General features: G+C 39.1%; 1 protein-coding gene across 3 annotated transcripts in view; it reads right to left on the reverse strand.

Annotated features, from left to right (window-relative positions):
- GRM5 (glutamate metabotropic receptor 5) overlaps positions 1 to 24,355 on the reverse strand; it is a 573,056-nt gene that overhangs the window by 81,755 nt on the left and 466,946 nt on the right. For all 3 annotated transcript variants that reach the window (XM_088017413.1, XM_088017412.1, XM_028091712.2), the window contains exon 4: positions 12,890 to 13,136. In XM_088017413.1, the coding sequence (XP_087873539.1) occupies positions 12,890 to 13,136 (247 nt within the window). The remainder of the gene's footprint in view (positions 1 to 12,889; positions 13,137 to 24,355) is intronic.

A 24,355-nucleotide genomic window follows, 5' to 3' on the forward strand; every position in this document is an offset into this window, starting at 1 on the left:
GACATACCAACACACAGGGGAGTACCTGAAGAAAACAAATCCCCATACAAATTGACTAGGAAGGCAAGAGGGCCTGAATTTCATGAGTTCTTGCAGTCAGTGGGGCTTAAAGCCTAGAGTTCTAAAGGTCAGTGGGCTTGGCTCCAGGAGAACCTGGAGGATATTGGTGCTACTCTTATAGAAGAGGCAGGCAAATGATCAGCAGACATGCAGCATGGAAACAGCAAGCTGGAAATTGTCTGAGGCACATAGTGGGGAGGTTATCTGCTCATCTTGGAGCATGTCCCAGAGAAGCACCATTCACAGAGAGACCCCTCCAGGAATGAAGAAACTGGAAGGCACCATTTCCCTGCACTGCCCCTCAGTGTAAACACAGAGCCACCTGTGGTAACAAGCCCAGCACTGACCTCTCATTATCTGACTTGCTACACCACACCATGACCCATGCTCCAGGGCAACGGCCCTTCCCAATCACGCCTGCCTAAATGCCAGCATGACCAGCTGCCTCCCCAACAGGACGGGACAAAACCCCAGCTCACACCACATCTCCTCATGCAGGAGTTTTCAGGGCCTTGGTTCAGGAGGCAGTGATGACAGTTCTCATTGCACAAGCAGACCAGAGCACACCTAGTAAAAATGAGCCACATTCAGACCAGGGACCCAACACTGCCCACAACAGACAAAGAGAACCTCTGCAGATGACTAGCCTAATGGATAAAGTGGCCAGGGCACAACAGCAGAGCACATGCAGCACACACTAGAGCTACTCGTTGAAGTCCCAGGCTCTGGGAAACAGGGGATAATACACTGTAAGCACTACAGGACCTCTTCTTCATAAGGCCATTACCCTCAAGAACAGGAGAAGTAGGTGAATTTCCTAACATAGTCACAGAGACTTAGACAAAATGAGAAGATAGAGGAATTTGTCCCAAATGAAAGAACATGACAAGGTCACTGCCAGAGATCTAAGTGAAACAGATATCAGTAACATGCCTGATAGAAAATTTAAAGTAATAAACATAAAGATACTCACTGGCCTTGAGAAAGGAGTGTAAGACATGAATGAGACCCTTGACACAGATAAGCAGTAACATAGCAGAGATAAAAGGTTCAATAAAAGAAATGAGAAACATGCTTGATGGAATGAAAGCAGGCTGGGAGAAGCAGAGGAATAAATTAATGACCTAGAATTCAGAGCAATGGAAAGTGATCAAGCTGAATAAAAGAGAGAATACAGAGAATACAGAATTATGCAAAACAAGAATATACTTAGGGAAATCGGTGACTCCATCGAACACAATAGCATTCATATAATAGGGACCCCAGAAGAAGAAGAAGAGAGAAAAGGGGGCAGAAAATTTATTTGAAGAAATAATAGCTGAAAGCTTCGTTTACCTGGGGAAGGACACAGATACCTAGATCCAGGAGGCACAGAGAACCCCCAACAAAATCAACAAAAGCAGACCCACACCAAGACATATCATAAATAAAATAGGAAAATGTAGTGATAAAAATGTTTAAATCAGCAAGAGAAAAGAAGACAGTTAGAAACAAGGGAAACCCCATAGGGCTATCAGCGGAGTTTTTTCAGCAGAAACTTTGCAAGCCAGAAGACGGTGGCATGATATATTCAAAGTGCTAAATGAGAAAATTCTGCAGCCAAGAACACTCTATCTAGCAAGGCTATCATTCAGAATAGAAGGAAAGATAAAGAATTTCCCAGACAAACAAAAACTAAAGGAGTTCATGACCACTTAACCAGAAGTATTAAAGGAGACTGCAAGAAATATTAAAGGAGACTGTTTAAGTGGAAAACACAGACCAAAAGTGAAAGTATAATGGAAATACAAAAGCAGTAAAAATTAATATTCCCATAAAAATCAGTCAAGGAACTCACAAAATAAAAGGATGTAAAATATAATAACATATACCTAAAATGTGGGGAGGAGAGGAGTAAAAAATGGGTTCAATCTTAAATGACCATCAACTCGATATAGACTGCTATATGCAGAAGAGGTTATATACCAACCTATTGGTAACCATGTATCAAAAACCACTAATAAATATGCAAAGAATAAAAGGAAAGAAATCCAAATATATGACTAAAGAAAATCAGCAAAACATAAAAGAAAGAATGAAAGTAAGAAAGAAACAACAAAAGAAAGAAAAGAAAAGGATAAGAGAAAATTTTCAGAAACAACCACAAAACAAACAATAAAATGACAATTAGTACGTATCTATCAATAATTACTTTAAATGTAAGTGGAGTAAATGCTCCAGTCAAAAGACATAGGGGGATGAATGGATAAAAAATAAGACCCATCTATATGCTGCCTACAAGGGACTCTTTTTAGACCTAAAGACACCTGCAGATTGAAAGTGAGGGGATGGAGGAACATTTATTATGCAAATGAATGTCAAAAGAAAGCTGGAATAGTTAATACTTACCTCTGACAAAATGGACTTTAAAACAAAGTCTTTAAAACAAAGACTGTAACATATAATAATAAATGCACACCCAACATAGGAGCACCCAAATACATAAAACTGTTAATAACAAACATAAAGGAACTAATCTATAATAATACAATAATAGCAGGGGACTTTAACACTCCACTTGCATCAAAGGACAGATTATCTAAACAGAAAATCAACAAGGAAAAATGGCTTTGAATGACACACTGGAACAGATGGATTTAACAGAATATTTCATCCTAAAACAGCAGAATACACATTCTTTTTAAGTGCACCAGGAACAATGTCCAGAATAGATCATATATTGGCCCACAAAACAAGCCTCAACAAATTCAAGAAGATCAAAGTCATACCATGCATGACCTGACCACAACACTATGAAATTAGAAGTCAAACACAAGAAAAAACCTGGAGGGGCCACAAATACATGGAGGTTAAATAACATGCTACTACAAAATGAATGGGTCAATCAGAACATAAAAGGAGAAATAAAAAAAATATGGAAACAAATGAAAACGAAAACACAACAGTCTAAAACATTTGGGATGCAGCAGAAGCAGTTCTAAGAGGGAAATTTATAGCCATATAGGCCTCCCTCAAGAAGCAAGAAAAATCTCAAACATTCTTACACTGAAAGGAGCTAGAAAAAGAACAAGAAACAAAACCTAAAATCAGAAGAAGGAAGGAAATAATAAAGATTAGAGCAGAAATAAATGATACAGAAACTAAAACAACAACAAAACAACAACAGAAAACCCCGAAAGAACAAATCGATGAAACCAGGATCTGGCTTTTTGAAAATGACAATAAAATTGATAAATCTCTACCCAACTTTATCAAGAAAAAAAGAGAAAGGACTCAAATAAATAAAATCACAAATGAGAGAGGAGAAATAACAACCAACACCACAAAAATACAAATGATTTTAAGGGCATATTATGAAAACTATATGCTAATAAACTGGACAACCTGGGAGAAATGGATAAATTCCTAGAAACATATAAACTACAAAAACTGAAGCAGGAAGAAATAGAAACCAGATCAATAACCAGCATAAAAATTGAATCAGAAATCAAAAATTCCCAACAAGAAAAAGCAGGACCAGGTGGCTTCACAGGCAAATTCTACCAAACACTTCAAGAAGACTTAATACCTATTCTTCTCAAACTATTCCAAAAAATAGAACAGGAAGGAAAACTTCCAAATTCATTCTATGAGGCCAGCAATACCCTGAAACAAAAAAACAGATAAAGATACCACTAAAAAAGAGAACTACAGGCCAATATCCCTGATGGACATAGATGCAAAAATTCTCAAAAAAACACCAGCAAACCAAATTCAACAATACATTAAAAAGAAATCATTCACCATGAACAAGTAGGATATATTCCTGGATTGCAAAAGTGGTTCGATATTCCCAAATCAATCACTGTGATACATCATATCAATAAGAGAAAGGATAAGAACTATATAATCATTGCAATAGATGCTGAAAAGCACTTGTCAAAGTACTACATCTATTTATGATTAAAAAACCCTCAGCAAAGTAGCTTTAGAGGGAACATACCTCAACATAATAAAGGCCATATATGAAAAACCCACAGCTAACATCATCCTTAATGGGGAAAAACCGAGAACTTTTCCCATAAGATTAGGAACAAGACAAGGATGTCCACACTCACCACTTTTTTTTAAAAAAATAATTTTATTTGGGGTGCCTTGGTGGCTTAGTTGGTTGAGCATCTGACTCTTGGTTTCAGCTCAGGTCATGATTTTGCAGTGGGATGGAGCCCTGTGATCAGCTCTGCACTCAGGCAAGTCTCCTGGAGGTTCTCTCCCTTCCCCTTTCCCTCCCGCCCCTCCCCCCACATGCACTGGCATGCTCTCTAAATAAATAAATAAAGAACGAATGAATGAATGAATGGATAAATAAATAAAATCTTTAATTAAAAAATTTAAAAAAATTTTTCTAACCAATCTCTTACACCCAACATGGGACTCGAACTCACGATCCCTAGATTAAGAGGCATATACTCTACCAACTGAGCCAGCCAAGTACCCCACATGACTTTTATTCAGCATAGTACTGGAAGTCATAGCCACAGCAATCAGACAACAACAACAACAACAACAACAACAATAAGGCATCCAAATCGGTGAGGAAGAAGTGAAACTTTCACTATCTGCAGATGATATCATACTATATATATAGAATCAAAAAATTCTACCAAAAAAACAGCTAGAACTGATAAGCAAATTCAGTAGAGTCAAAGGATACAAAATCAATGTACAGAAATCTGCTGCGTATCTATATACCAATAATGAAGCAGCAGAAAGAGAAATTAAGAAAACAATCCCATTTACAATGGCACCAACATAATAAGATACCTAGGAATAAAACTAAACAAAGAATTGAAAGACCTGTACTCTGAAAAGTATAAAACACTGATGAAAGAGACTGAAGAAGACACAAAAAATTGGAAAGACATTCCATGCTCATGGGTTGGAAGAACAAATATTGTTAAAATGTCTATATTACTGAAAGCTATGTATGCATTTAATGCAATCCCTATGAAAATACCAACAGCATTTTTCATACAGCTAGAACAAACAATGCTAAAATTTGTATGGAACCACAAAAGACCCACATAGCCAAAGCAATCTTGAAAAAGCAAACAAAGCTGGAAATATCAAAATTCTGGACTTTAAGTCATATGAAAAAGCTGTATTGATCAAGACAGTATTGTACTGGCATAAAAACAGACACAGAGATTAATAGGATAGAATAGAAAACCCAGAAATAAACTCACAACTATATGGCGAATTAATTTTTAACAAAGCAGGAAAGAATGTCCAATGGAGAAAAGAGTCTCTTCAACAAGTAGTGCTGGGAAAACTGGACAGCAATATGCAAAAGAATGAAACTGGACCACTTTCTTTTACCATTCACAAAAATAAACTCAAAATGGATTAAATACCTAAACATGAGACCTGAAACCATAAAAATCCTTGAAGAGGGCACAGGCAGTAATTTCTTTTACATCAACCATAGCAACATTTTTCTAGATATGTCTCCTGAGGCAAGGGAAACAAAAGCAAAAATAAACTATTGGGACTTCATCAAAATGAAAATCTTCTGCACAGTGAAGGAAACAACCAACAAAACCAAAAGGCAACCTTTGGAATGGGAGAAGATATTTACAAATGACATATCCTATGAAGGGTTGGCATCCAAAATATATAAAGAACTTATAAAAGTCAACACCCAATAAACAAATAATCCAATGAAAAAACGACAGAAGACATGAATAGACATTTCTCCAAAGAAGACATTTAGATAGCTAACAGACACATGGAAAGAGGTTCATCATCACTTACCATCAAGGAAGTGCAAATCAAAACTATAACGAGACATCACTTGGACCTGTCTGAGTGGCTAAAATCAACAATGTAAGAAACAACAGGTGTTGGCAAGGATGTGGAGAAAAAGGAACCCTTGTGCACTGTTGGTGGGAATGCAAACTGGTGCAGCCTCTCTGGAAAACAATATGGTGGTTCCTCAAAAGGTTAAAAACAGAAGTACCCCACAATCCAGCAATCACACTACTGAGTATTTATCCAAAAAATACAAAAACACTAATTCAAAGGGCAACATGCACCCTTATGTCTATAGCAGCATTATTTACCATAATGGATATTGCAGATATGGAAGCAGCCCAAATGTCTATTGATTGATGGATGGATAAAGGAGAGTTATATATATACTGGAATATTATTCAGCCATAAAAAAGAATAAAATCTTACCATTTGCAATGACGCGGATAGAGCTAGAGAGTTTAATGCTACATGAAATAAATCAGTCAGAAATACAAATACCACATGATTTTACTCAAATATGGAATTTAAGAAACAAAACAAACTAGCAAAGGGAAAAAAGGGAGAGAGGGAGATATAAGTCAAGAAACAGACTCTTAGGTATAGAGAACAAACTGATGGTTACCAGAGGAGGGATGGGTGGGGTGTTGGGTGAAACAGGTGATGGGGATTAAGGAGTGTACCTGTTGTGATGAGCACTGGGTGATGTATGGAATTGTTGTCACTATATTGTACACCTGAAACTAATATCACACTGTATGTTAATTAACTGGAATTAAAATAAATAAAATAAAATAAGTCTGAAAATAGCTTCTAAAGCACCTTATGCAACGTAAAAATGCTGGAAGCTACTAATACTTTGTGAGTTCTCAGCCTTTATTAGCTATTGTTCTCATTTTGAGTATGGGGATAGAGAGTGTAAAGAGGGAAAATTAATGTTCTTATTTGTAAGATTTTTCTTGTGTGCAAGAACATTTCCAGAGAAGTATTTTTGAAATAATTTTCCAATGTCAGGACAGTGGATGAGCAACTCCTGTAGACATAACTGTGGGTATGTCTTAGGTACACAATGTCTTCACATAGAAACCTATGCTTTTACCTCCTAGGACTTATAGGATGGGCAGATGGGCTTTGAAAATTCCCCTTCCATCTTTCCACGCTCAGCATAGTTAGCTATCTGGAAATTTACAAGGATGGAAAACTTTCTAGCTTTTGGGTTCCAGTGACCAGGTGACCATAGTCAGACCAATGCTCAGTAAGGAAATGTTAAGAACAAATCTGACATTAGTCTGTTTGGATCTACACTGTAAAGGGATACCATTCTGTTTTTACTCCTAATCACAATATTTTACAGTAGTATCTTTTTCAGAATGCTAATTCATTCTTAAATTTGTTAGCTGTTCAGTAGCTTAAGGATCATCCTAAAGTGTTTTATTTTCAGTAAGAGTTTTGAGTAACTGTCTCAAGTCCACTTCTAAGCCCAAAGTACCAGTCTACAGGATACATAACTGAGTCCTAAACCTTCCCACTGTCACAGTTATCCAAGGGTTACTATGCATACAATGAGTTGAGATATTCGAAAATAGAGCACTAAGGCTACAGAAGAAACTCATATATTATGTCATTGACTACTTCAAATACATGGGCTCCGGAGACTTCCAAAGGTACTCTGTGTGAGCCAATAAAGACTGTGAGCAAATAAGCTTTGAACATTCTAGGCTGGGAAAAAGAAAGAATCATCAGTGTCAGGAAGCTTCTTTCTTTGCTGCTGCTAATTTGAAGAGCTATGAGGGTTTCACTGCTCACCCCAAGGAAGGCTCAAGCCATTCCTACCCATCTTTAACTCTCTCCAGGTCTATCCATATTGTGAATTTTACAGATAATGAAACCGGAGCTTGGCTAGGTTATTGAGTTGTACCATGTTGCGGAGTATGCAAGTGGCAGAGGAAACTGAAACTCAGCCTTTAGACTTCTAATCCAATGTTCTTCTCCATTAGACTGTTCCATATCTATTTGACAGAGTGAAGAACGAACTTTCACTGTTCCTCGATTGCAAGAACTCTGTTTTATGTAGGAGAAACGGTAAAATGTGGAGAGATCCAATTTTTGCAAAATAAATATGAAAACTGCATAGAACAGAAAATGTTATATTTGACAGGGAAGAGATTTCAAGAAAAGTTAAACCTTAATTTTGGTTCAAACCTGTCAACCTGTTTTAACTGTGTTAGAGATAATGAATCCTCCTCATGGAATTAGCTTTTAGAGTTCTGGTAATTATTTCTTATCTACAAGAGAAATACAGAGATGGTATCACTAATTGTTTGGTCAATGAAATGATAACATTGCTGTAAAAATCTTTGGTAGCAGTACATTAGAAAAAGAAATAGGTAAATAATTCTCCATAAAAAAAGATTTCTCCCTTCACTTGTCAATTGGTATGAATTCTTTCAATTTTCAGAGATGGGATATAGGTTTTATTCTCCATCATAAGTGAGAGAAAGTGAGTGTTTGAAAAATACTCTTAGTTAGATTTTAGTTAAGAATTAAAACACATAATGGATTCCTGCAATTGTTTTCCCATTATTCAATTCCCTCTCTTTCTTACTGTCTTGCTCTTTTGCTCTTTCACTGAGTCTCTTGGTTTCTACATCTTTCTGCTCCTGAAACTTCTTTCTCATCACTGTGTGGTATATGTGACCTGTCCTCTGTAATATCTCTCCCTTCTTTCTCCTTTCTCTCTGCCTCCCCTTGTAGCTCTTCCTTAACTGGCCACAGTTCATGGTCAAAATATACTGAAATTTTTTAAAAATGAATTTTATATAGCATTCAACACCAAAATAGAACAGATAAAATGTGTTCTAACCAAAAAGAAAAAAAAGTCCTATTAAAGCATTAAATAGAAACTAGAGGCAGGCAGGGTTCAGTTTAGCAGAATTGAAGAACTTTCTAAGTGGTTAAACTCTCTGAAAATTAGAGCAGCCTTCCTTCCTCAGAAGATAGTGAGGTTTTCTTTACCCAACAGGGATAAAGCAAGATTGTCAGGAAAATGGCAACATCATGAGGGGGGGAAGGGATTGTGCAGAAATTTAGATTTATATAGCTCTTTTATCCTCTCAGTCTAGAATTCTAATGCTTAGGGGTGTGTGTGTGTGTATGTGTGTGTGTGTATGTGTGTGTGTGTGTGTGTGTGTTTTAGAGTTTGATTCTTAAATATGTGGTAAATTGTCTGTTGGTCTAGAAAATAGACACTTTAAGCTCCAGTCCACACAACAAAGCAATTACAATGATCTGTGTCTTTGGGGTTGGATTATCAGAGATTAGAGAGAAACCACAAGGTGGTTTTGACCAAGTCCTTTAATGGTAACTAATAATGAAATCTTTTTCCAGGATATACATAGAACCATTTCACATGTAACATAAAGAAAATGGGGGGAAAAAAAAGAAAAGAAAACTAAGTTACATTCTCCTCATTTGAATTTAATGATTGTGCCTGGGAATTGCGTACTGTCCTTGTTCTACTACTAATTGACTGCATGAGAGTGGGCGCAACTCTTCCTCTCTCTGAGACTCCATTTTTGCCCCAAGGAAAGTTAGGAAATTAAAAACAAATCATCTCTGAAGTCCTTCTGTGGGTAGAGCCACATATTAAGAACCCTTGTGCAAACCAGCTCAGTATCTTCAAATTTCTAGTGTTCTAGCCTTACTTTCTATTTGTCACATCTGTTTACGTCCACCCATTCCTCTTTTCTTGCCTCTTGGATTAATCAATTTTTTAAAAGTATTCTATTGGCTTTTTAGCTATTCCCCTTGCTAAGGGATTAAATATGCATTCTTTCTTTATCTTATTCTATTTAGTGTAAATTATAAGAAACTTGCTGTTGTAGAATTCTAGACCCCCTTTCTTTATGCTGTGTTGCCAAATAGTTTACATCCCCATACTTAATCAATCCCACAATATAATGTTGAAATTCTTGCTTTAAATAGTCAATTGTACTTAGTCCGATGTTCTGATGTTGACTCTCCATGTTTCCCCTGCCCAATTATGGTCGGTCCCAGGCAGTGGCTAGACCTCCTAAACCTTAGTTCTCAATGGACTCTCTCTAAGAGGGTCAGAAAACTTTTGCTCTAAAGGGACAGTCAATATTGTGAAGCTTTGTGAGATGGTCTCGGCTGAAACTACTCAACGCTGCCCATATAGTGTGAAAGCAGCCAGAGACAGGTTCTAAATAAGTGGGTGTGACTGTGTTCCCATAAAACCTGATTTATGAAAACAGACAGCAGACTCCATTTGGCCTGCAGACCAGTTTGCTGACCTGTGGTCTATACCATTGGTGGTAAACAGTCAAGGTCCATATTTCTTATCTGTAATTCTGAAATCCTTAGAGCTCTAAAAATTATATTTTTATAACTCACTTGGCAGCAAAACATGACCCAATCTGAACTTATCTGGTGAGAGAACTTGACCCGCCCTGTAATGAGGCTCTGTATCGCCTATTTATCACACTTTGTGTGACTACTTGTATGTTTTACTACAGAGATATTAATATGTTGATTAAAGAGTGCTGCTCCACAGCATGCTGGTGGCGTTAGAGGACTGTGTTTCCTTTTCTAAATGGAAAAATTCTCAATTCTGTAACATACCTGGCCCCAAGGGTTTCCTTAAAGAATTGTGGACTGATAGTAGTCTGATTCAATGTGAGGTTTAATAGAGGTGGTGAAAATGAACTCTTTAATGGTCTATGAGTGTGTTTGCCAGAATAGTTGCTACCTGTCCCTATTTCCTCTTGTTTAAGAACTTCCTCCTGTGCCTCTGGCATTTTAGGGGACTCTCTAGTCACCCAAGCTCCTCTGGTTCATTGCCCAGTTTGGAATGTCTTTGACCCAGCAGAACCGTAACTTTTAGTCTACAGAAATAACAATAGAATGCCTACCAATACATTTCTCAAAAAATAGTGGTTTTTTAATTTTGGTCCTGGTTGATTAATTGGCAGGCTGGTTGGATAAAGTTAGGGGTGAAGTCCAGAGATTGAATTAGAATCTTGGTTGTCATTTATTAGATTGTATCTTTGGGGAAGTCACTTAATCTGTGTAAGCCTCAGTTTGTGAGCCTTCAGCTGGAAAAGAAAATGCTAACATTACCTCATAGGATTCAAATGTAGAGGACTTAGCTAAGTGTTTGGCTCAGAGCACATGTTCAATAAATATTAATTTAGTTATTTTATAAATAAAACGATTAATTGGAAAAATAAAAATGCTGCAAACCACCTTCCTGAGTCTGGTTCATGTCCTCAGAGGCCAATTCAGATTATTTATTAATGGGTTACTGTAACACCCAACCTTTGAAATATGTGGAAAGTCTTTGAACAATTGTGAATTCTTGGAAATTGTTTGCAAAATTTTATGTGTATTGTCCTTTAGAGAATATCTATAAATTGCATCTGAGTCTTACAGAGATTCACGTTCTAAAAAAGATTAAGAAACAATGTCCTAAATGCACCTCATTACAGCATATTTGGAGGATTATGAATGAGACAGTGATGTTCTGTCTGATCCATTAAAGTTTCCCATTGGAATAGAGCTGAGACATTTCTTCACTATCTGGTTTTGTGGAACTGGCTTGGGTGCATGACATGAAAACTCTTTGAATATTTGGAGTGTAGTCATCAAAGTTTATGAGCAAGTCCCAAGCTGATGTCAGTGCTATAGGTATGCTCACAAGAATAATAAATCCATGCGCAGATATCAGGGACTAGGTCTAGACTTGAGCCTATAGACTGAGCTCATTGGTTGACCTGCCCTGTGACGCCTTATGACAAATGTGAAATTTTCTGTGGCCCTGATAAAATGCTTGTATTCCCTGTTCCCCATGGGTATACTGAACAGCCAAAAAGAAGAAAACTATATGTGAAAAGTCAGCTTATCTTGGCAAAGAGCCTGCTTGGAGCAATATTCTTCAAGTCTCTAGAAGAGAGAAAATATATATCTTTCCTCTTGGCTGCATGACTTGGAACTAGCTGTCACTTAGCAGTTCAGCTTGTGACATGGTAACAGCTGCCTCAGGGACCAGCTCCAGTTCACCTCAGTAACACAGAGACAAGCTAGAACCAAGGTGGCTGGTACATGGGTGGGCACATTGGGTGTGAGTTATGGACCAAGTCATGAAACCTTCTCTTGGCAGGATCCGCTGCAAACAGAGTGTAAGGACACCCTCTCCAAGCATGAATATCAGGAATAAACTGTTGCTGGAAGAATACTTACGATTTTACAGTGGGAGACCACAGGACCCTGAATGTGCCGATGTAAGGCAGAGTGAAGAGCCAGCTCTGCTACAGCTCAGAATATCTTTTCAGTGACAATATCCCTCATGGATTAAAAGTCTCATGTGTAGAGTCACTTAAGAATTTAGAGTATGAGATAGATGTGAATTCTGGTAAGTTTTAGTTACCTAATGACTTCCCTGGAGGCTGATCCGTAATAATGAGTAAGTTCATATTTCTCAGGCTCCTCTATAAATAATGAAAGGTGGAATTTCAGAGTAAAAGGCAATTTAGTCCTCAAGAAAGGAGAAAGTCCTCCAGCTAAAGGATAATAAAATAAAATGACTTATAATTTACTATAGGTACAGCAAACAACATAACAGCACCTTAGCCCAATTTCTGAATTACCAGAAATGGAATTGTTCCGGTTTCAGAATAGTTCTATGGCCCATGAAGAGATCAGACTACGGAAAACATGTACAGAGAAATCACAGGGCTGGTTTTTGGGTTTCTACCATAATGTGAGGCTCCTGTCTCTAAGGGTGGGTCTCTGAAATGGGATGATCCCAAGAGCCTGTTTTGGAAGTCAGCATCAATATGTGTACCTGGCCACAGAAAATAAGGTTCCCCTTCTCTATCTTTAATCCCTTTGTGATGTCGGAGCTGGCCAAATATGACCAGTAAGCCTAGATAACCACAAAGGAGATAAACAGGCACATCAGGATCAATGGATGACTGTTCAGGTGCTATTGTCTAGAGGAGAAAATATTGTCTAATAGTACCTTCCTGGAGAGTCTCCATTCTCATCAAATAAGATCATATCTCCAGAAACTCCAGTAAAATTGGTTTTCATCAGGGAATCCAAAAGTTTCCGTCCATCGATTGGCTTCATTGCATCACAAAGGCCCGCATAGCCTGGACAGAGGGACATCTGCATGTTGTGGAGTCCATAGGCCATGGAATAGATTGCATTAATCACAAATCCCATTTTGGAATCTTGAACGTGATGTGTTCTCAGAGTCAGAGAACCTGTTGAGAAACAAATTATGGATTAACTATGAGATTTAATTCTACTATAGCTCTCTCCATGGATTCTGAATAATTGGAGAATTCACAGGAGCAATTTATCAGAATTAGAACCAGAGTAAATGCAAAGATACAGGTGCCAGCATAGTATGCCTACTAATTGTCTTCTATTTCCAGGTTTTTCTCCCCTGAAAACCTTGAAGAACGACCTGAATTCCCAACAGTAATAAGGTTCACTTCCTCTATTACCAATCTCTGGAGATGGATGCAGGAGAACACTGTATTTCTGTACCAGAAAATTTATCTTAAGGACAGATTAATCTCCTTAGTACTCAACTATGATAATATAACTCCTTGGAGTAGAAATCCATGACAAATCTCCAGTTTCCAAACTATTTAAGTCCTAGCTTAGCAAACTAGATTTTCTACAATCTTGCCTCAACTTACCTGTTTGGATTTATCTTGCACCACTTCCAACCTCAAAGCATACGCTCTCCATTTGGAAATTCTAAAATATAATCTAATATAATCTAACATTTATGCTCCATTAATTAATTAATTAATTATTGGAGTCTGAGCATACAAAAAGCTGTGTGGTTGATGATCTAGGGACAAAACAAAGGTGAATTGGGCATGGATTCTGCACTTAAGAAGAAACTTGTTCAATAATAGAGGTAAATTATGTAACTATAGTGAAAGTTCAAAGGTGATATATCTGTAACACATGTGGAGGTAAAATCTACGGAGGCCCAAAGAGGGAGAGATCCCTTCCAATGGAGGGCTCTTGGGAAAGTTTCGTTGAAGAACTAACACTTGGTCTGGCTTACTGATTCAGTAAATATGGAATAAGTGCCTGTTACTTCTGACTGCCCAGAACCTGCTGGGAATGAGGGACATAATGTTGAACAAGATAAATCTGATTCTTGTCCTAGAGTCTAGAGGGCACATGAGCATCTAAGCAAGCCATTGCAATGTGGTTTGATAAGTGTGGAGGCAGGACTGAGTTGGGAGGGGCACCAGATCCAGAAGCTCACTGATGCTAACTATTATGGCTGAGTATCAGCTGGATGAAGAGTGGAGGGAAGAGTGTTTGAAGGTTCATAGGTGAGACAGAGCATGCTGTGTTTGGGACACTTTAAGAAGGGTGGCATATCCAGAACATGACATGGGAGATGTGAGAATGGGGAGAGCTAAAGGAGCAGAGGAGGGAAGGACTGCTTAAGCTACATTAAGATTGCTGCACTTTATCATCAGATCATTGGAATCCTTTGCAATGTTTAACTAACAAGGGGCATGATCAGATTTCTATGTCAGGAAGACCAGTCTGGCTACAGGGTGAAGAAAGATTCAAAGGGCTGTGGGAGTGGAGCCAGAGAGACCTATGAAGAGGAGATGCAATGATCTGCATGATAGCTGAAGGTGGCCTTGCCTAGGGGGAGGCCATGGTTATGGGCATTATGGTCTAGGAGGCAGAATCTACTACCAGGCCTGGTGAGCGAAAAATGGGGAGGATTGATACATATAAGGAGAATATGGCAAGAAGGTGAAAGGAACAGCTGAAGTAAAGACAGAATTTGTTATTTGGGGAGAAGTTTTCTGTAAGAGAGATAAAAAGGAATTTTTCAAAGTAGCATGGTTCTTCATGACTTTTCAAACTGAAGAGGCATATTATCCCACTTCTTCATATATCCCCAAATGCTGATACTTTATTACCCTGAGCAGAGAAACAGGGAAAACAGCTTGGCTCATCCTGACATAAGTCTAATGTGGGGAATCCTGTTTCCATCTAAGGACTAGACACTGCACCCAGGCTACTTTCCAACCAATTCTTACAATTTCCTTCTCTACACAGGCTGTCTCAATACTTCCACATTTCCCCTCCTGCCAATGGAAACTCGATACTTCTAGGTACTAAGTCAAATACTTTGGGATCACTTTTCACTCCTCTTTTCTTCATATATTCTCAACTCTTATTTGATATATCTTTAAAATATATCTAGAATTAAACTACTTCACACCCATCTACTTCTACCAGATTAATCATCTCCTGTCTGGATTACAGTGACAGTCTTTTGACTGGTCTCATTTTTACTTTTGCCTATCTTCCCCCACTCCAGCCAATTTTCAACACAATGGCCAGAAAAATTCCCATAAAATTTAAATTTGATCATGACACTCCTCTGATCAAACTTTCCAGTGGCTTCTTTATTACTGAAAGTAAAAGCCACAGTCCTTGCAATGATCTTTGAAGACATACAGGAACTTGACTCATGGCACTCCATCCCTCAACTTCTGACTCCATCTCCTAACACTCTACATTTAAATGATTTTTCTCTAGCCACACTAACCTCCTTCCCAGTCTTCACCTATTCAGGGGTGCCTCTGCCTCTGGGCCCTGTACTTGCTGTTCCTTCTACCCAGAATGTTCTTGTTTCCTCCTCAGTGCAGGTCTTTGCTCAAATATTATCCTCTTTGTGAGACCTTCTGGAGATATCCTGTCTAAATCTTATCTCCAATCCTCCCCCCCCACCCCATACACCCTACCTCCTTTCCTGGCAATATTTTTCTCCTTACCACCATCTAAAATGCCACATGTTTGTCTTTTTATTGTCTGTATCATCTACCCACTAAAATCTAAACTCTGTGAGGCCAGGGATTTTATTTCTAGTTTTGTTCACTACTCAGTGCCTAGACCAGTGTCTAGCACATAGTGGGTGCCCCAAAAATATCTGTTGAATAAAGAACTGTCCCTTCTAACTAGACTATTCCCTTCTATTTTCTTTTCCTTCTTGACCCCACTAATACGAATTCTATCCAGTTTTAAAGGTTCCAAGAACATTTCCTTCATGAGGACCACCATGATTGCAGATACTAAAATTAATGTCGCCCTTCGGAACTCCCTGTCACTTTTTCTATATCTCTCTCTCTCAGGCACCCTGCACACCATACTATAGAAATGTGGGCACACTTAGGGGAGGGAGAATTTGAAGCATCCATTCCCCATGTCAGTCCATCTCCTACCTTCCTCTAATGCCTTAAGTGGATGTGTTACTCACACATCACCTCAGCCTCCCAACCCACTATCAGAGGTCAGCAATAGTTGCTTCTATGACTACTAGAGAGGTGGTTGTTTGAGTCTCATTCTCTTCTTTTTTTTTTCTCTTATGAGCAGAGGATGGAAATGCTTTATGTCTTCCTAGCTCTGTGACTTGGGCAAGTTACATAAATTCTCTAAGATTCCGTTTAATCATCTGTTAAATGGTAATAAGTCATAACTACCTCGCACAGCACCTGGCACAAGAGAGATGCTTCATAAATAGTCACTGTACCAACATGTAAACCATAATGATCTTTAGCCACTATGATGAGTGGTCAAGCCTTTGGAGAATGAAAGCAAGCCAAAGGTCTTGCCTGACAGTATGTGCAGTAGAGTTCTCAGGCAGTCATCATTCCGTGTGCCCTTCCTGATTTTTCTTTATGCCTAGTCTGTGATAGACAGCAACTGGCACAAAGGCAACATGTGAGGCTTATTCATTTGTAAATCAAATCACAGTGCTTAGGGCATGGTTACTGCACTGTTTGTTGAATTGAATGGGGGCAAGAATGAAAATTTGCATTTTTGTTTGGCACTTTTCAAAATAATTTTTGCGTATATCAGTGATATGCTGCAATACTGTATTCATACTGCAGAGATAAAGAAACTGAGCTGTAGAGAGGGAGGAGAAAAGATGGCAGAGGAGTAGGGGACTCTATCTCAACTGGTCCCCGGAATTGAGATGGATATCTACCAGACCACTCTGAGCACCCACGAAATCAGCCTGAGATGTAAGAAGATCTGGATCTCTACAAACAGAATATTGCAGACAGTTGGTTTTGAGGTATGAAGCGGGGAGCCGTGATTCGGCAGGCAGATATCGGAGGATAAACGGCAGCGGGAGGGAGCCTGGCTGTGGGGATCCTACACCGCTGGTGAGCGACAGCCTCGCTTGCTGGGGATGGGGCAGACTCCCAGATGGGTAGCAGCAGGGAAAGGACTTTAGGGCAGCCCCTGGGTCGGAAACCCAGAGCAGGGGGGTCGCACCTGCGAACTGGGAGCGGCTGGTGGTTTTAGAAGCACAAAGGGCAGAGACGTGCCGCGACCTGGAGGCAGGACTGGGAGCGCTGCGGAGGGGTGCACAACCCAGGCTGCTGCAGTTTATAGCAGCATGGACAGAAACGGAGACAGTGTGGTCTGGAGAGCTCACTGAAGAAGACTGCAGTCTCTCTGCTCTGAGGCAGAGGGCTGGAAACGGTCTCTTCTGCTCTGACTCTCAGAGAGACACAGAAAGCCGCCAGGGAAAGCCACCAGAGAACAAAAGCCCCCAAAACTGATTACCGCTGAGCCCATCCCCTGCCACAGGGGGCAGGGCAACCCTGCCTAAACAGAGTTGCCTGAGTAACAGCGTGGCAGGTCCCTCCCCAGACAGGCTGGGAAAACAAGAGGCCAGCAACACTAAGGTCCCTAGAAAACAGGCGCATCTTGCTTGGGTTCTGCTCAATAATTTGGACTCTAAACATTCCCTCAACCACCCATCAACAGAAAGACTAGGAGGAGGAACCCCCAAAATAGAAAAGACTCATTACAAATGGATGCAGATATAACCAAGATGTCGGAGATGGAATTCAGGCTAGCAATTGTGAAGAAAATAGATAGAATGGAGAAATCAATTAATGGCAACATAGAGTCTCTAAGGGCAGAAATGAAAGCTGAATTGGCAGAACTTAAAAATGCTATCAATGAGATCCAATCCAATCTAGATAATTTAACAGCTAGGGTAAGTGAGACAGAAGAACGAATAAGGTCTTCCAGGTCAGACAATATAATAGATAAAAAGGGAAAAGAGGAGGCCAGGGAAAAACAACTCAGAATCCATGAAAATAGAATCAGAGAACTAAGTGACACCATGAAGCATTCCAATGTCAGAATAATTGGAATCCCAGAGGGAGTGGAGAGAGAGAGAGGACTAGAAGATGTTTTTGAGCAAATCATAACTGAGAACTTCCCTAATCTGGGGAATGAAACAAACATTCGCATCCTAGAGGCAGAGAGGACCCCTCCCAAGATGAAGGAAAACAGGCCAACACCCTGGCAGGTAATAGAAAAACTTGCAAATCTTAGAACCAAGGAAACCATCTTAAGGGTAGTTAGGGGGAAGAGATTCCTATGTACAGAGGGAAGAACATCAGGATAATGTCAGACCTATCCACAGAGACCTGGCAAGCCAGAAAGGCCTGGCAAGACATATTCAGGGTACTAAATGAGAAGAACATACAGCCAAGAATACTTTATCCAGCAAGGCTGTCATTTAGAATGGATGGAGAGATGCAGAGCTTCCACGACCAGCAGAAACTGAGAGAATATGTGACCACTAAGCCGGCCCTGCAAGAAATATTAAGGGGGGGTTCTATAAAAGGAAAAAGACCCCAAGAGTGATATACAACAGAAATTTACAGGGACAATCTATAAAAACAATGTCTTCACAGGCAACATGATGACAATTAATTCATATCTTTCAATAATCACTCTCAGCGGGAATGGCCTAAATGCTCCCATAAAATGGCACAGGGTTGCAGATTGGATAAAAAGACAGGACCCATCCATATGCTGCCTACAAGAGACTCATTTTGAACCTAAAGATACATCCAGACTGAAAGTGAAGGGATGGAGGTCCATCTTCCATGCCAGAGGACCTCAAAAGAAAGCTGGTGTAGCAATTCTTATATCAGACAAATTAGATTTTAAACTAAAGTCTGTAATTAGAGACACAGAAGGACACTATATCATTCTTAAGGGGTCTATCCAACAAGAAGATCTAACAATTGTACATATCTATGCCCCCAACATGGGAGCAGCCATCTATGTAACCCAACTGTTAACCAAAATAAAGAGTCATATTGATAACAATACGTTAATTGTAGGAGACCTCAATACTCCACTCTCAGCAATGGACAGATCATCTAAGCAGAAAATCAACAAGGAAACAAGAGCTTTGAATGATACACTGGATCAGATGGACCTCATAGATATATACAGAACATTCCACCCTAAAACAACAGAATACTCATTCTTCTCAAGGGCACATGGAACTTTCTCCAGAATAGACCACATACTGGTCACAAATCAGGTCTCAACCCTCAATCAAAAGACTGAGATTATTTCCTGCATATTCTCAGACCACAATGCTTTAAAATTGGAACTCAATCACAAGAAAAAATTTGGAAAAAATTCAAACACTTGGAAGCTAAAGACCACTCTGCTCAAGAATGTTTAGGTCAACCAAGAAATCAAACAAGAACTTAAAAAATTCATGGAAATCAATGATAACAAAAACACATCTGTCCAAATCTATGGGATACTGCAAAGGTGGTCCTAAGGGGGAAATACATAGCCACCCAAGCCTCACTCAAAAAAATAGAAAAATCCTGAATTCACCAACTAACTCTACACCTTAAAGAACTAGAGAAAAAGCAACAAACGATGTCTAAGCCACGCATTAGAAGAGAAATAATTAAAATTAGAGCAGAGATCAATGAATTAGAAACCAGAAATACAGTAGATCAAATCAACGAAACTAGAGGTTGGTTCTTTGAAAGAATTAAGATCGATAAACCACTGGCCAGACTTATCCAAAAGAAAAGAGAAAGGACCCAAATTAATAAAATTATGAATGAAAGGGGAGAGATCACGACTAACACCAAGGAAAAAGAAACAATTATTAGAAATTATTATCAACAACTATATGCCAATAAACTGAGCAATCTGGATGAAATGGAGGCCTTCCTGGAACCCTATAAGCTGCCAAGACTGAAACAGGAAGAAATTGACAACCTGAATAGGTCAATAACCAGTAATGAGATTGAAGCAGTGATCAAAAACCTCCCAAAAAACAAGAATCCAAGGCCTGATGGATTCCCTGGGGAATTCTACCAAACATTCAAAGAAGAAATAATACCTATTCTACTGAAGCTGTTTAAAAAAATAGAAACAGAAGGAAAACTTCCAAACTCATTCTATGAGGCCAACATTACCTTAATCCCCAAACCAGGCAAAGACCCCATCAAAAAGGAGAATTTCAGACCAATATCCCTGATGAATATGGATTCCAAAATCCTAGCTAATAGGATCCAACAATACATTAAAAGGATCATCCACCACGACCAAGTGGAATTTATCCCCGGGATGCAAGGGTGGTTCAACATTCTCAAAGCAATCGATGTGATAGAACACATTAATAAGAGGAGGGAGAAGAACCAGATGGTCCTCTCAATTGGTGCAGAAAAAGCATTTGACAAAATACAACATCCTTTCCTGATTAAAACTCTTCAGAGTATAGGGATAGAGGGAACATTCCTCAAGTTCATAAAATCCATCTATGAAAAACCCACAGCGAATATCCTCTTCAATGGGGAAAAGCTGAGAGCCTTTCCCTTAAGATCAGGACGTGTGTCAAGGATGCCCACTCTCGCCACCATTGTTCAACATAGTACTAGAAGTCCTAGCAAGAGGAATCAGACAACAAAAAGAAATAAAAGGTATTCAAATTGGTAAAGAAGAAGTCAAACTCTCTCTTTTCACAGACAACATGATATTTTATGTGGAAAACCCAAAAGACTCCACCCCCAAATTACTAGAACTCATACAGCAATTCAGTAATGTGGCAGGATACTAAATCAATGCACAGAAATCAGTTGCTTTCTTATACACCAACAATGCAACTCTAGAAAGGGAAATTAGAGAAATGATTCCATTTGCAATAGCACCAAAAACCGTAAGATACCTCGGAATAAACCTAACCAAAGAGGTAAAGGATCTATACTCTAGGAACTACAGAACACTCATGAAAGTAATTGAAGAAGACACAAAAAGATGGAAAAATATTCCATGCTCATGGGTTGGAAGAATAAACATTGTTAAAATGTCTATGCTACCCAGAGCAATCTATACCTTCAAGACCATCCCGATCAAAATTCCAATGACATTTTTCAAAGTGCTGGAACAAACAATCTTAAAATTTGTATGGAATCAGAAAAGACCCCGAATCACCAAGGAAATGTTGACAAAGAAAAACAAAGCTGGGGGCATCACGTTGCCTGATTTCAAGCTACATTACAAAGCTGTGATCACCAAGACAGCATTGTACTGGCACAAAAACAGACATATAGACCAATGGAACAGAATAGAGAACCCAGATATGGACCCTCAACTCTATGGTCAAATAATCTTTGATAAAGCAGGAAAAAACATGCAATGGAAAAAAGACAGTCTCTTTAATAAATTGTGCTGGGAAAATTGGACAGTCACATGCAGAAGAATGAAACTCGACCATTCTCTAACACCATTCACAAAGATAAACTCAAAGTGGATGAAAGACCTCAATGTGAGACAGGAATCCATCAAAATCCTAGAGAACATAGGCAGTAACCTCTTTGACATCGCCCACAGCAACTTCTTTCAAGATACATCTCCAAAAGGTAGTGAAACAAAAGCAAAAATGAACTTTTGGGACTTCATCAAGATAAAAAGCTTCTGCATAGCAAAGGAAACAGTCAACAAAACAAAGAGGCAACCCACAGAATGGGAGAAGATATTTGCAAATGACACTACAAATAAAGGGCTGGTATCCAAGATCTATAAAGAACTTCTCAAACTCAACACCCCAAAAACAAATAATCAAGTCAAAAAATGGGCAGAAGATATGAAAAGACACTTCTGTGAAGAAGACATACAAATGGCTCACAGACACATGAAAAAATGTTCATCATCATTAGCCATCAGGGAAATTCAAATCAAAACCACGTTGAGATACCACCTTACACCAGTTAGAATGGCAAAAATGGAAAAGAAACAACAAATGTTGGAGAAGTTGTGGAGAAAGGGGAACCCGCTTCACTCTTTGTGGGAATGCAAGCTGGTACAGCCTCTTTGGAAAACAGTGTGGAAGTTCCTCAAAAATTTAAAAATAGAGCTACCCTATGACCCAGCAATTGTACTCCTGGGTATTTACCCCAAAGACACACATGTAGTGAAAAGAAGGGCCATATGTACCCCAATGTTCATAGCAGCAATGTTTGCAATAGCCAAACTGTGGAAAGAGCCGAGATGCCCTTCAACAGATGAATGGATAAAGAAGATGTGGTCCATATATACAATGGAATATAACTCAGCCATCAGAAAGGATGAATACCCAACTTTTACATCAACATGGATGGGACTGGAGGAGATTATGCTAAGTGAAATAAGTCAAGCAGAGAAAGTCAATTATCATTTGGTTTCACTCATTTGTGGAATAGCATGGAGGACATTAGGAGAAGGAAGGGGAAAATGAAGTGGGGGAATCGGACGGAGAGATGAACCATGAGAGACCATGGACTCTGAGAAACAAACAGGGTTTTAGAGGGGAGGGGGGAGGGGGGATGGGTTAGCCCGGTGATGGGTATTAAGGAGGGCATGTACTGCATGGAGCACTGGGTGTTATACGAAAACAATGGATCGTGGATCACCACATCAAAAACTAATGATGTATTGTATGGTGACTAAAATAAAAAAAAAAAAAAAGAAACTGAGCTGTAGACAGATTAAGTACATTTTCCAAGTTTATGCAGATAAAATCAGAAGTAGACACGAATTTCTAACACCAAGATTGGTGCCCTTTTTGCTATACTAAATCACTTTCACTAGAAATACTCTCTGCATAATATTACTGTATCACCTTTTAAAATTTTTCTTTTTATTTTAAGATTTTATTTATTTATTTGACAGAGAGAGACACAGCAAGAGAGGGAACACAAGCAGGGTGAGTGGGAGAGGGAGAAGCAGGCTTCCCGCGGAGCAGGGAGCCCGATGTGGGGCTCGATCCTAGGACTCTGGGATCATGACCTGAGCCGAAGGCAGATGCTTAACGATAGAGCCACCCAGGTGCCCCTAAAATTTTTCTAATTAAGAGATAAAGTGAGGGAAAAAAAAACTGGTAACAAGATTGGATCTTTCCTGGAAAGTGTATGTTTCTGTTCCCTTGAATAATGCCTACTAGCGCTGCCTAAAACCTGGGCCCAGGGACATACAAAGGGGCTGACCAAAAGCAAGAGCTCGGAAACCAAAGGACACAGTGGTTGTGCACAGTCTGTTGTATCATTTGTTGTTACTGGGCATCTGGAAACAACTGGCCTGTTTGGGTAGCATTAGGGTCTTGGGGAAGTTCCTGGTAACTGTTTTCCCTTGTCATTGGAAATACCAAAGGATCACAAATTCAAAAACAAACAAAGCCTGCCAGAAGAAAACTAATGTAAATCTAACCTTTATAATTTCTCCTTAAGTCATTTCGATGCATGAATTTTTAAGGAAAAACATCTTAATGTTTTAGCATTCTGGATGCAACAGGGGGGTCAATTAATAGAAATTAAAGTCTAAATTCTGCCTATATCACTTCACCTGGGTACCAGCCTTTTTCCTCCATTAGAAGCAGCAGCTCAAGGCTGAATTATCACCTTTTGGTAGCTGAGAGAGCTCGGGTGCAATGTGTGACAACAAAATAAATGTGTGACAACAAAATAAATACTTTAAAAATGCTTTAACTTCATGAAACTCAATGAGCTTTAGGAGCTTTTTCCACAATAGATGAAGAAATTAAGGAAATCAAGATGCTTGTTAATAGCTGGCAAGCCTAGCTTTTTGTGCAAGGGGTAGTGGTAGCTGTATTTAAAAGCAATTAATGTGATAGACTCAGTATTTGTATGTGTGGGGGGAAATTTGGTTAATTAAGGAATTCTTCTGCCTCTTATTTCTTCAGGCTTCGATCTCTGTCTATATCTACCTGCTCCCTAACTCTGCACACATCAGAAGTGGGTGAATCTGCAAGATTCCTTACTTTGTGTTAGAGATGCATGTCAACTACTAGGAGAGGCCGAACATAGTGGATTTAGAGTACAGATTCTGGAACCAGGCAGCAGGTTAGGATCACAGCTCTGCCTGCTACTTACTAGCTGTGTGACTTTGGCCTACGCCATGAACCTCTCTGTGCCCAGAAAAAAATGGGTTTAATAATCCTATCTAACTAATAAATGTATACAAGGATTAACTTAGTTTATATTTATAAAGCACTTGATAAAATGATTTATATTACTTGGTCCCTGATCTAAGTTCTGTTACAAATGATCTGGTTTGTTTCTTTACATTCAAAATATAA

This window comes from Eumetopias jubatus, unplaced genomic scaffold (assembly GCF_037043125.1).
Source record: "Eumetopias jubatus isolate StellerSeaLion01/CBP00866 unplaced genomic scaffold, mEumJub1_p1.0 scaffold_13, whole genome shotgun sequence".
NCBI lineage: Eukaryota > Metazoa > Chordata > Mammalia > Carnivora > Otariidae > Eumetopias > Eumetopias jubatus.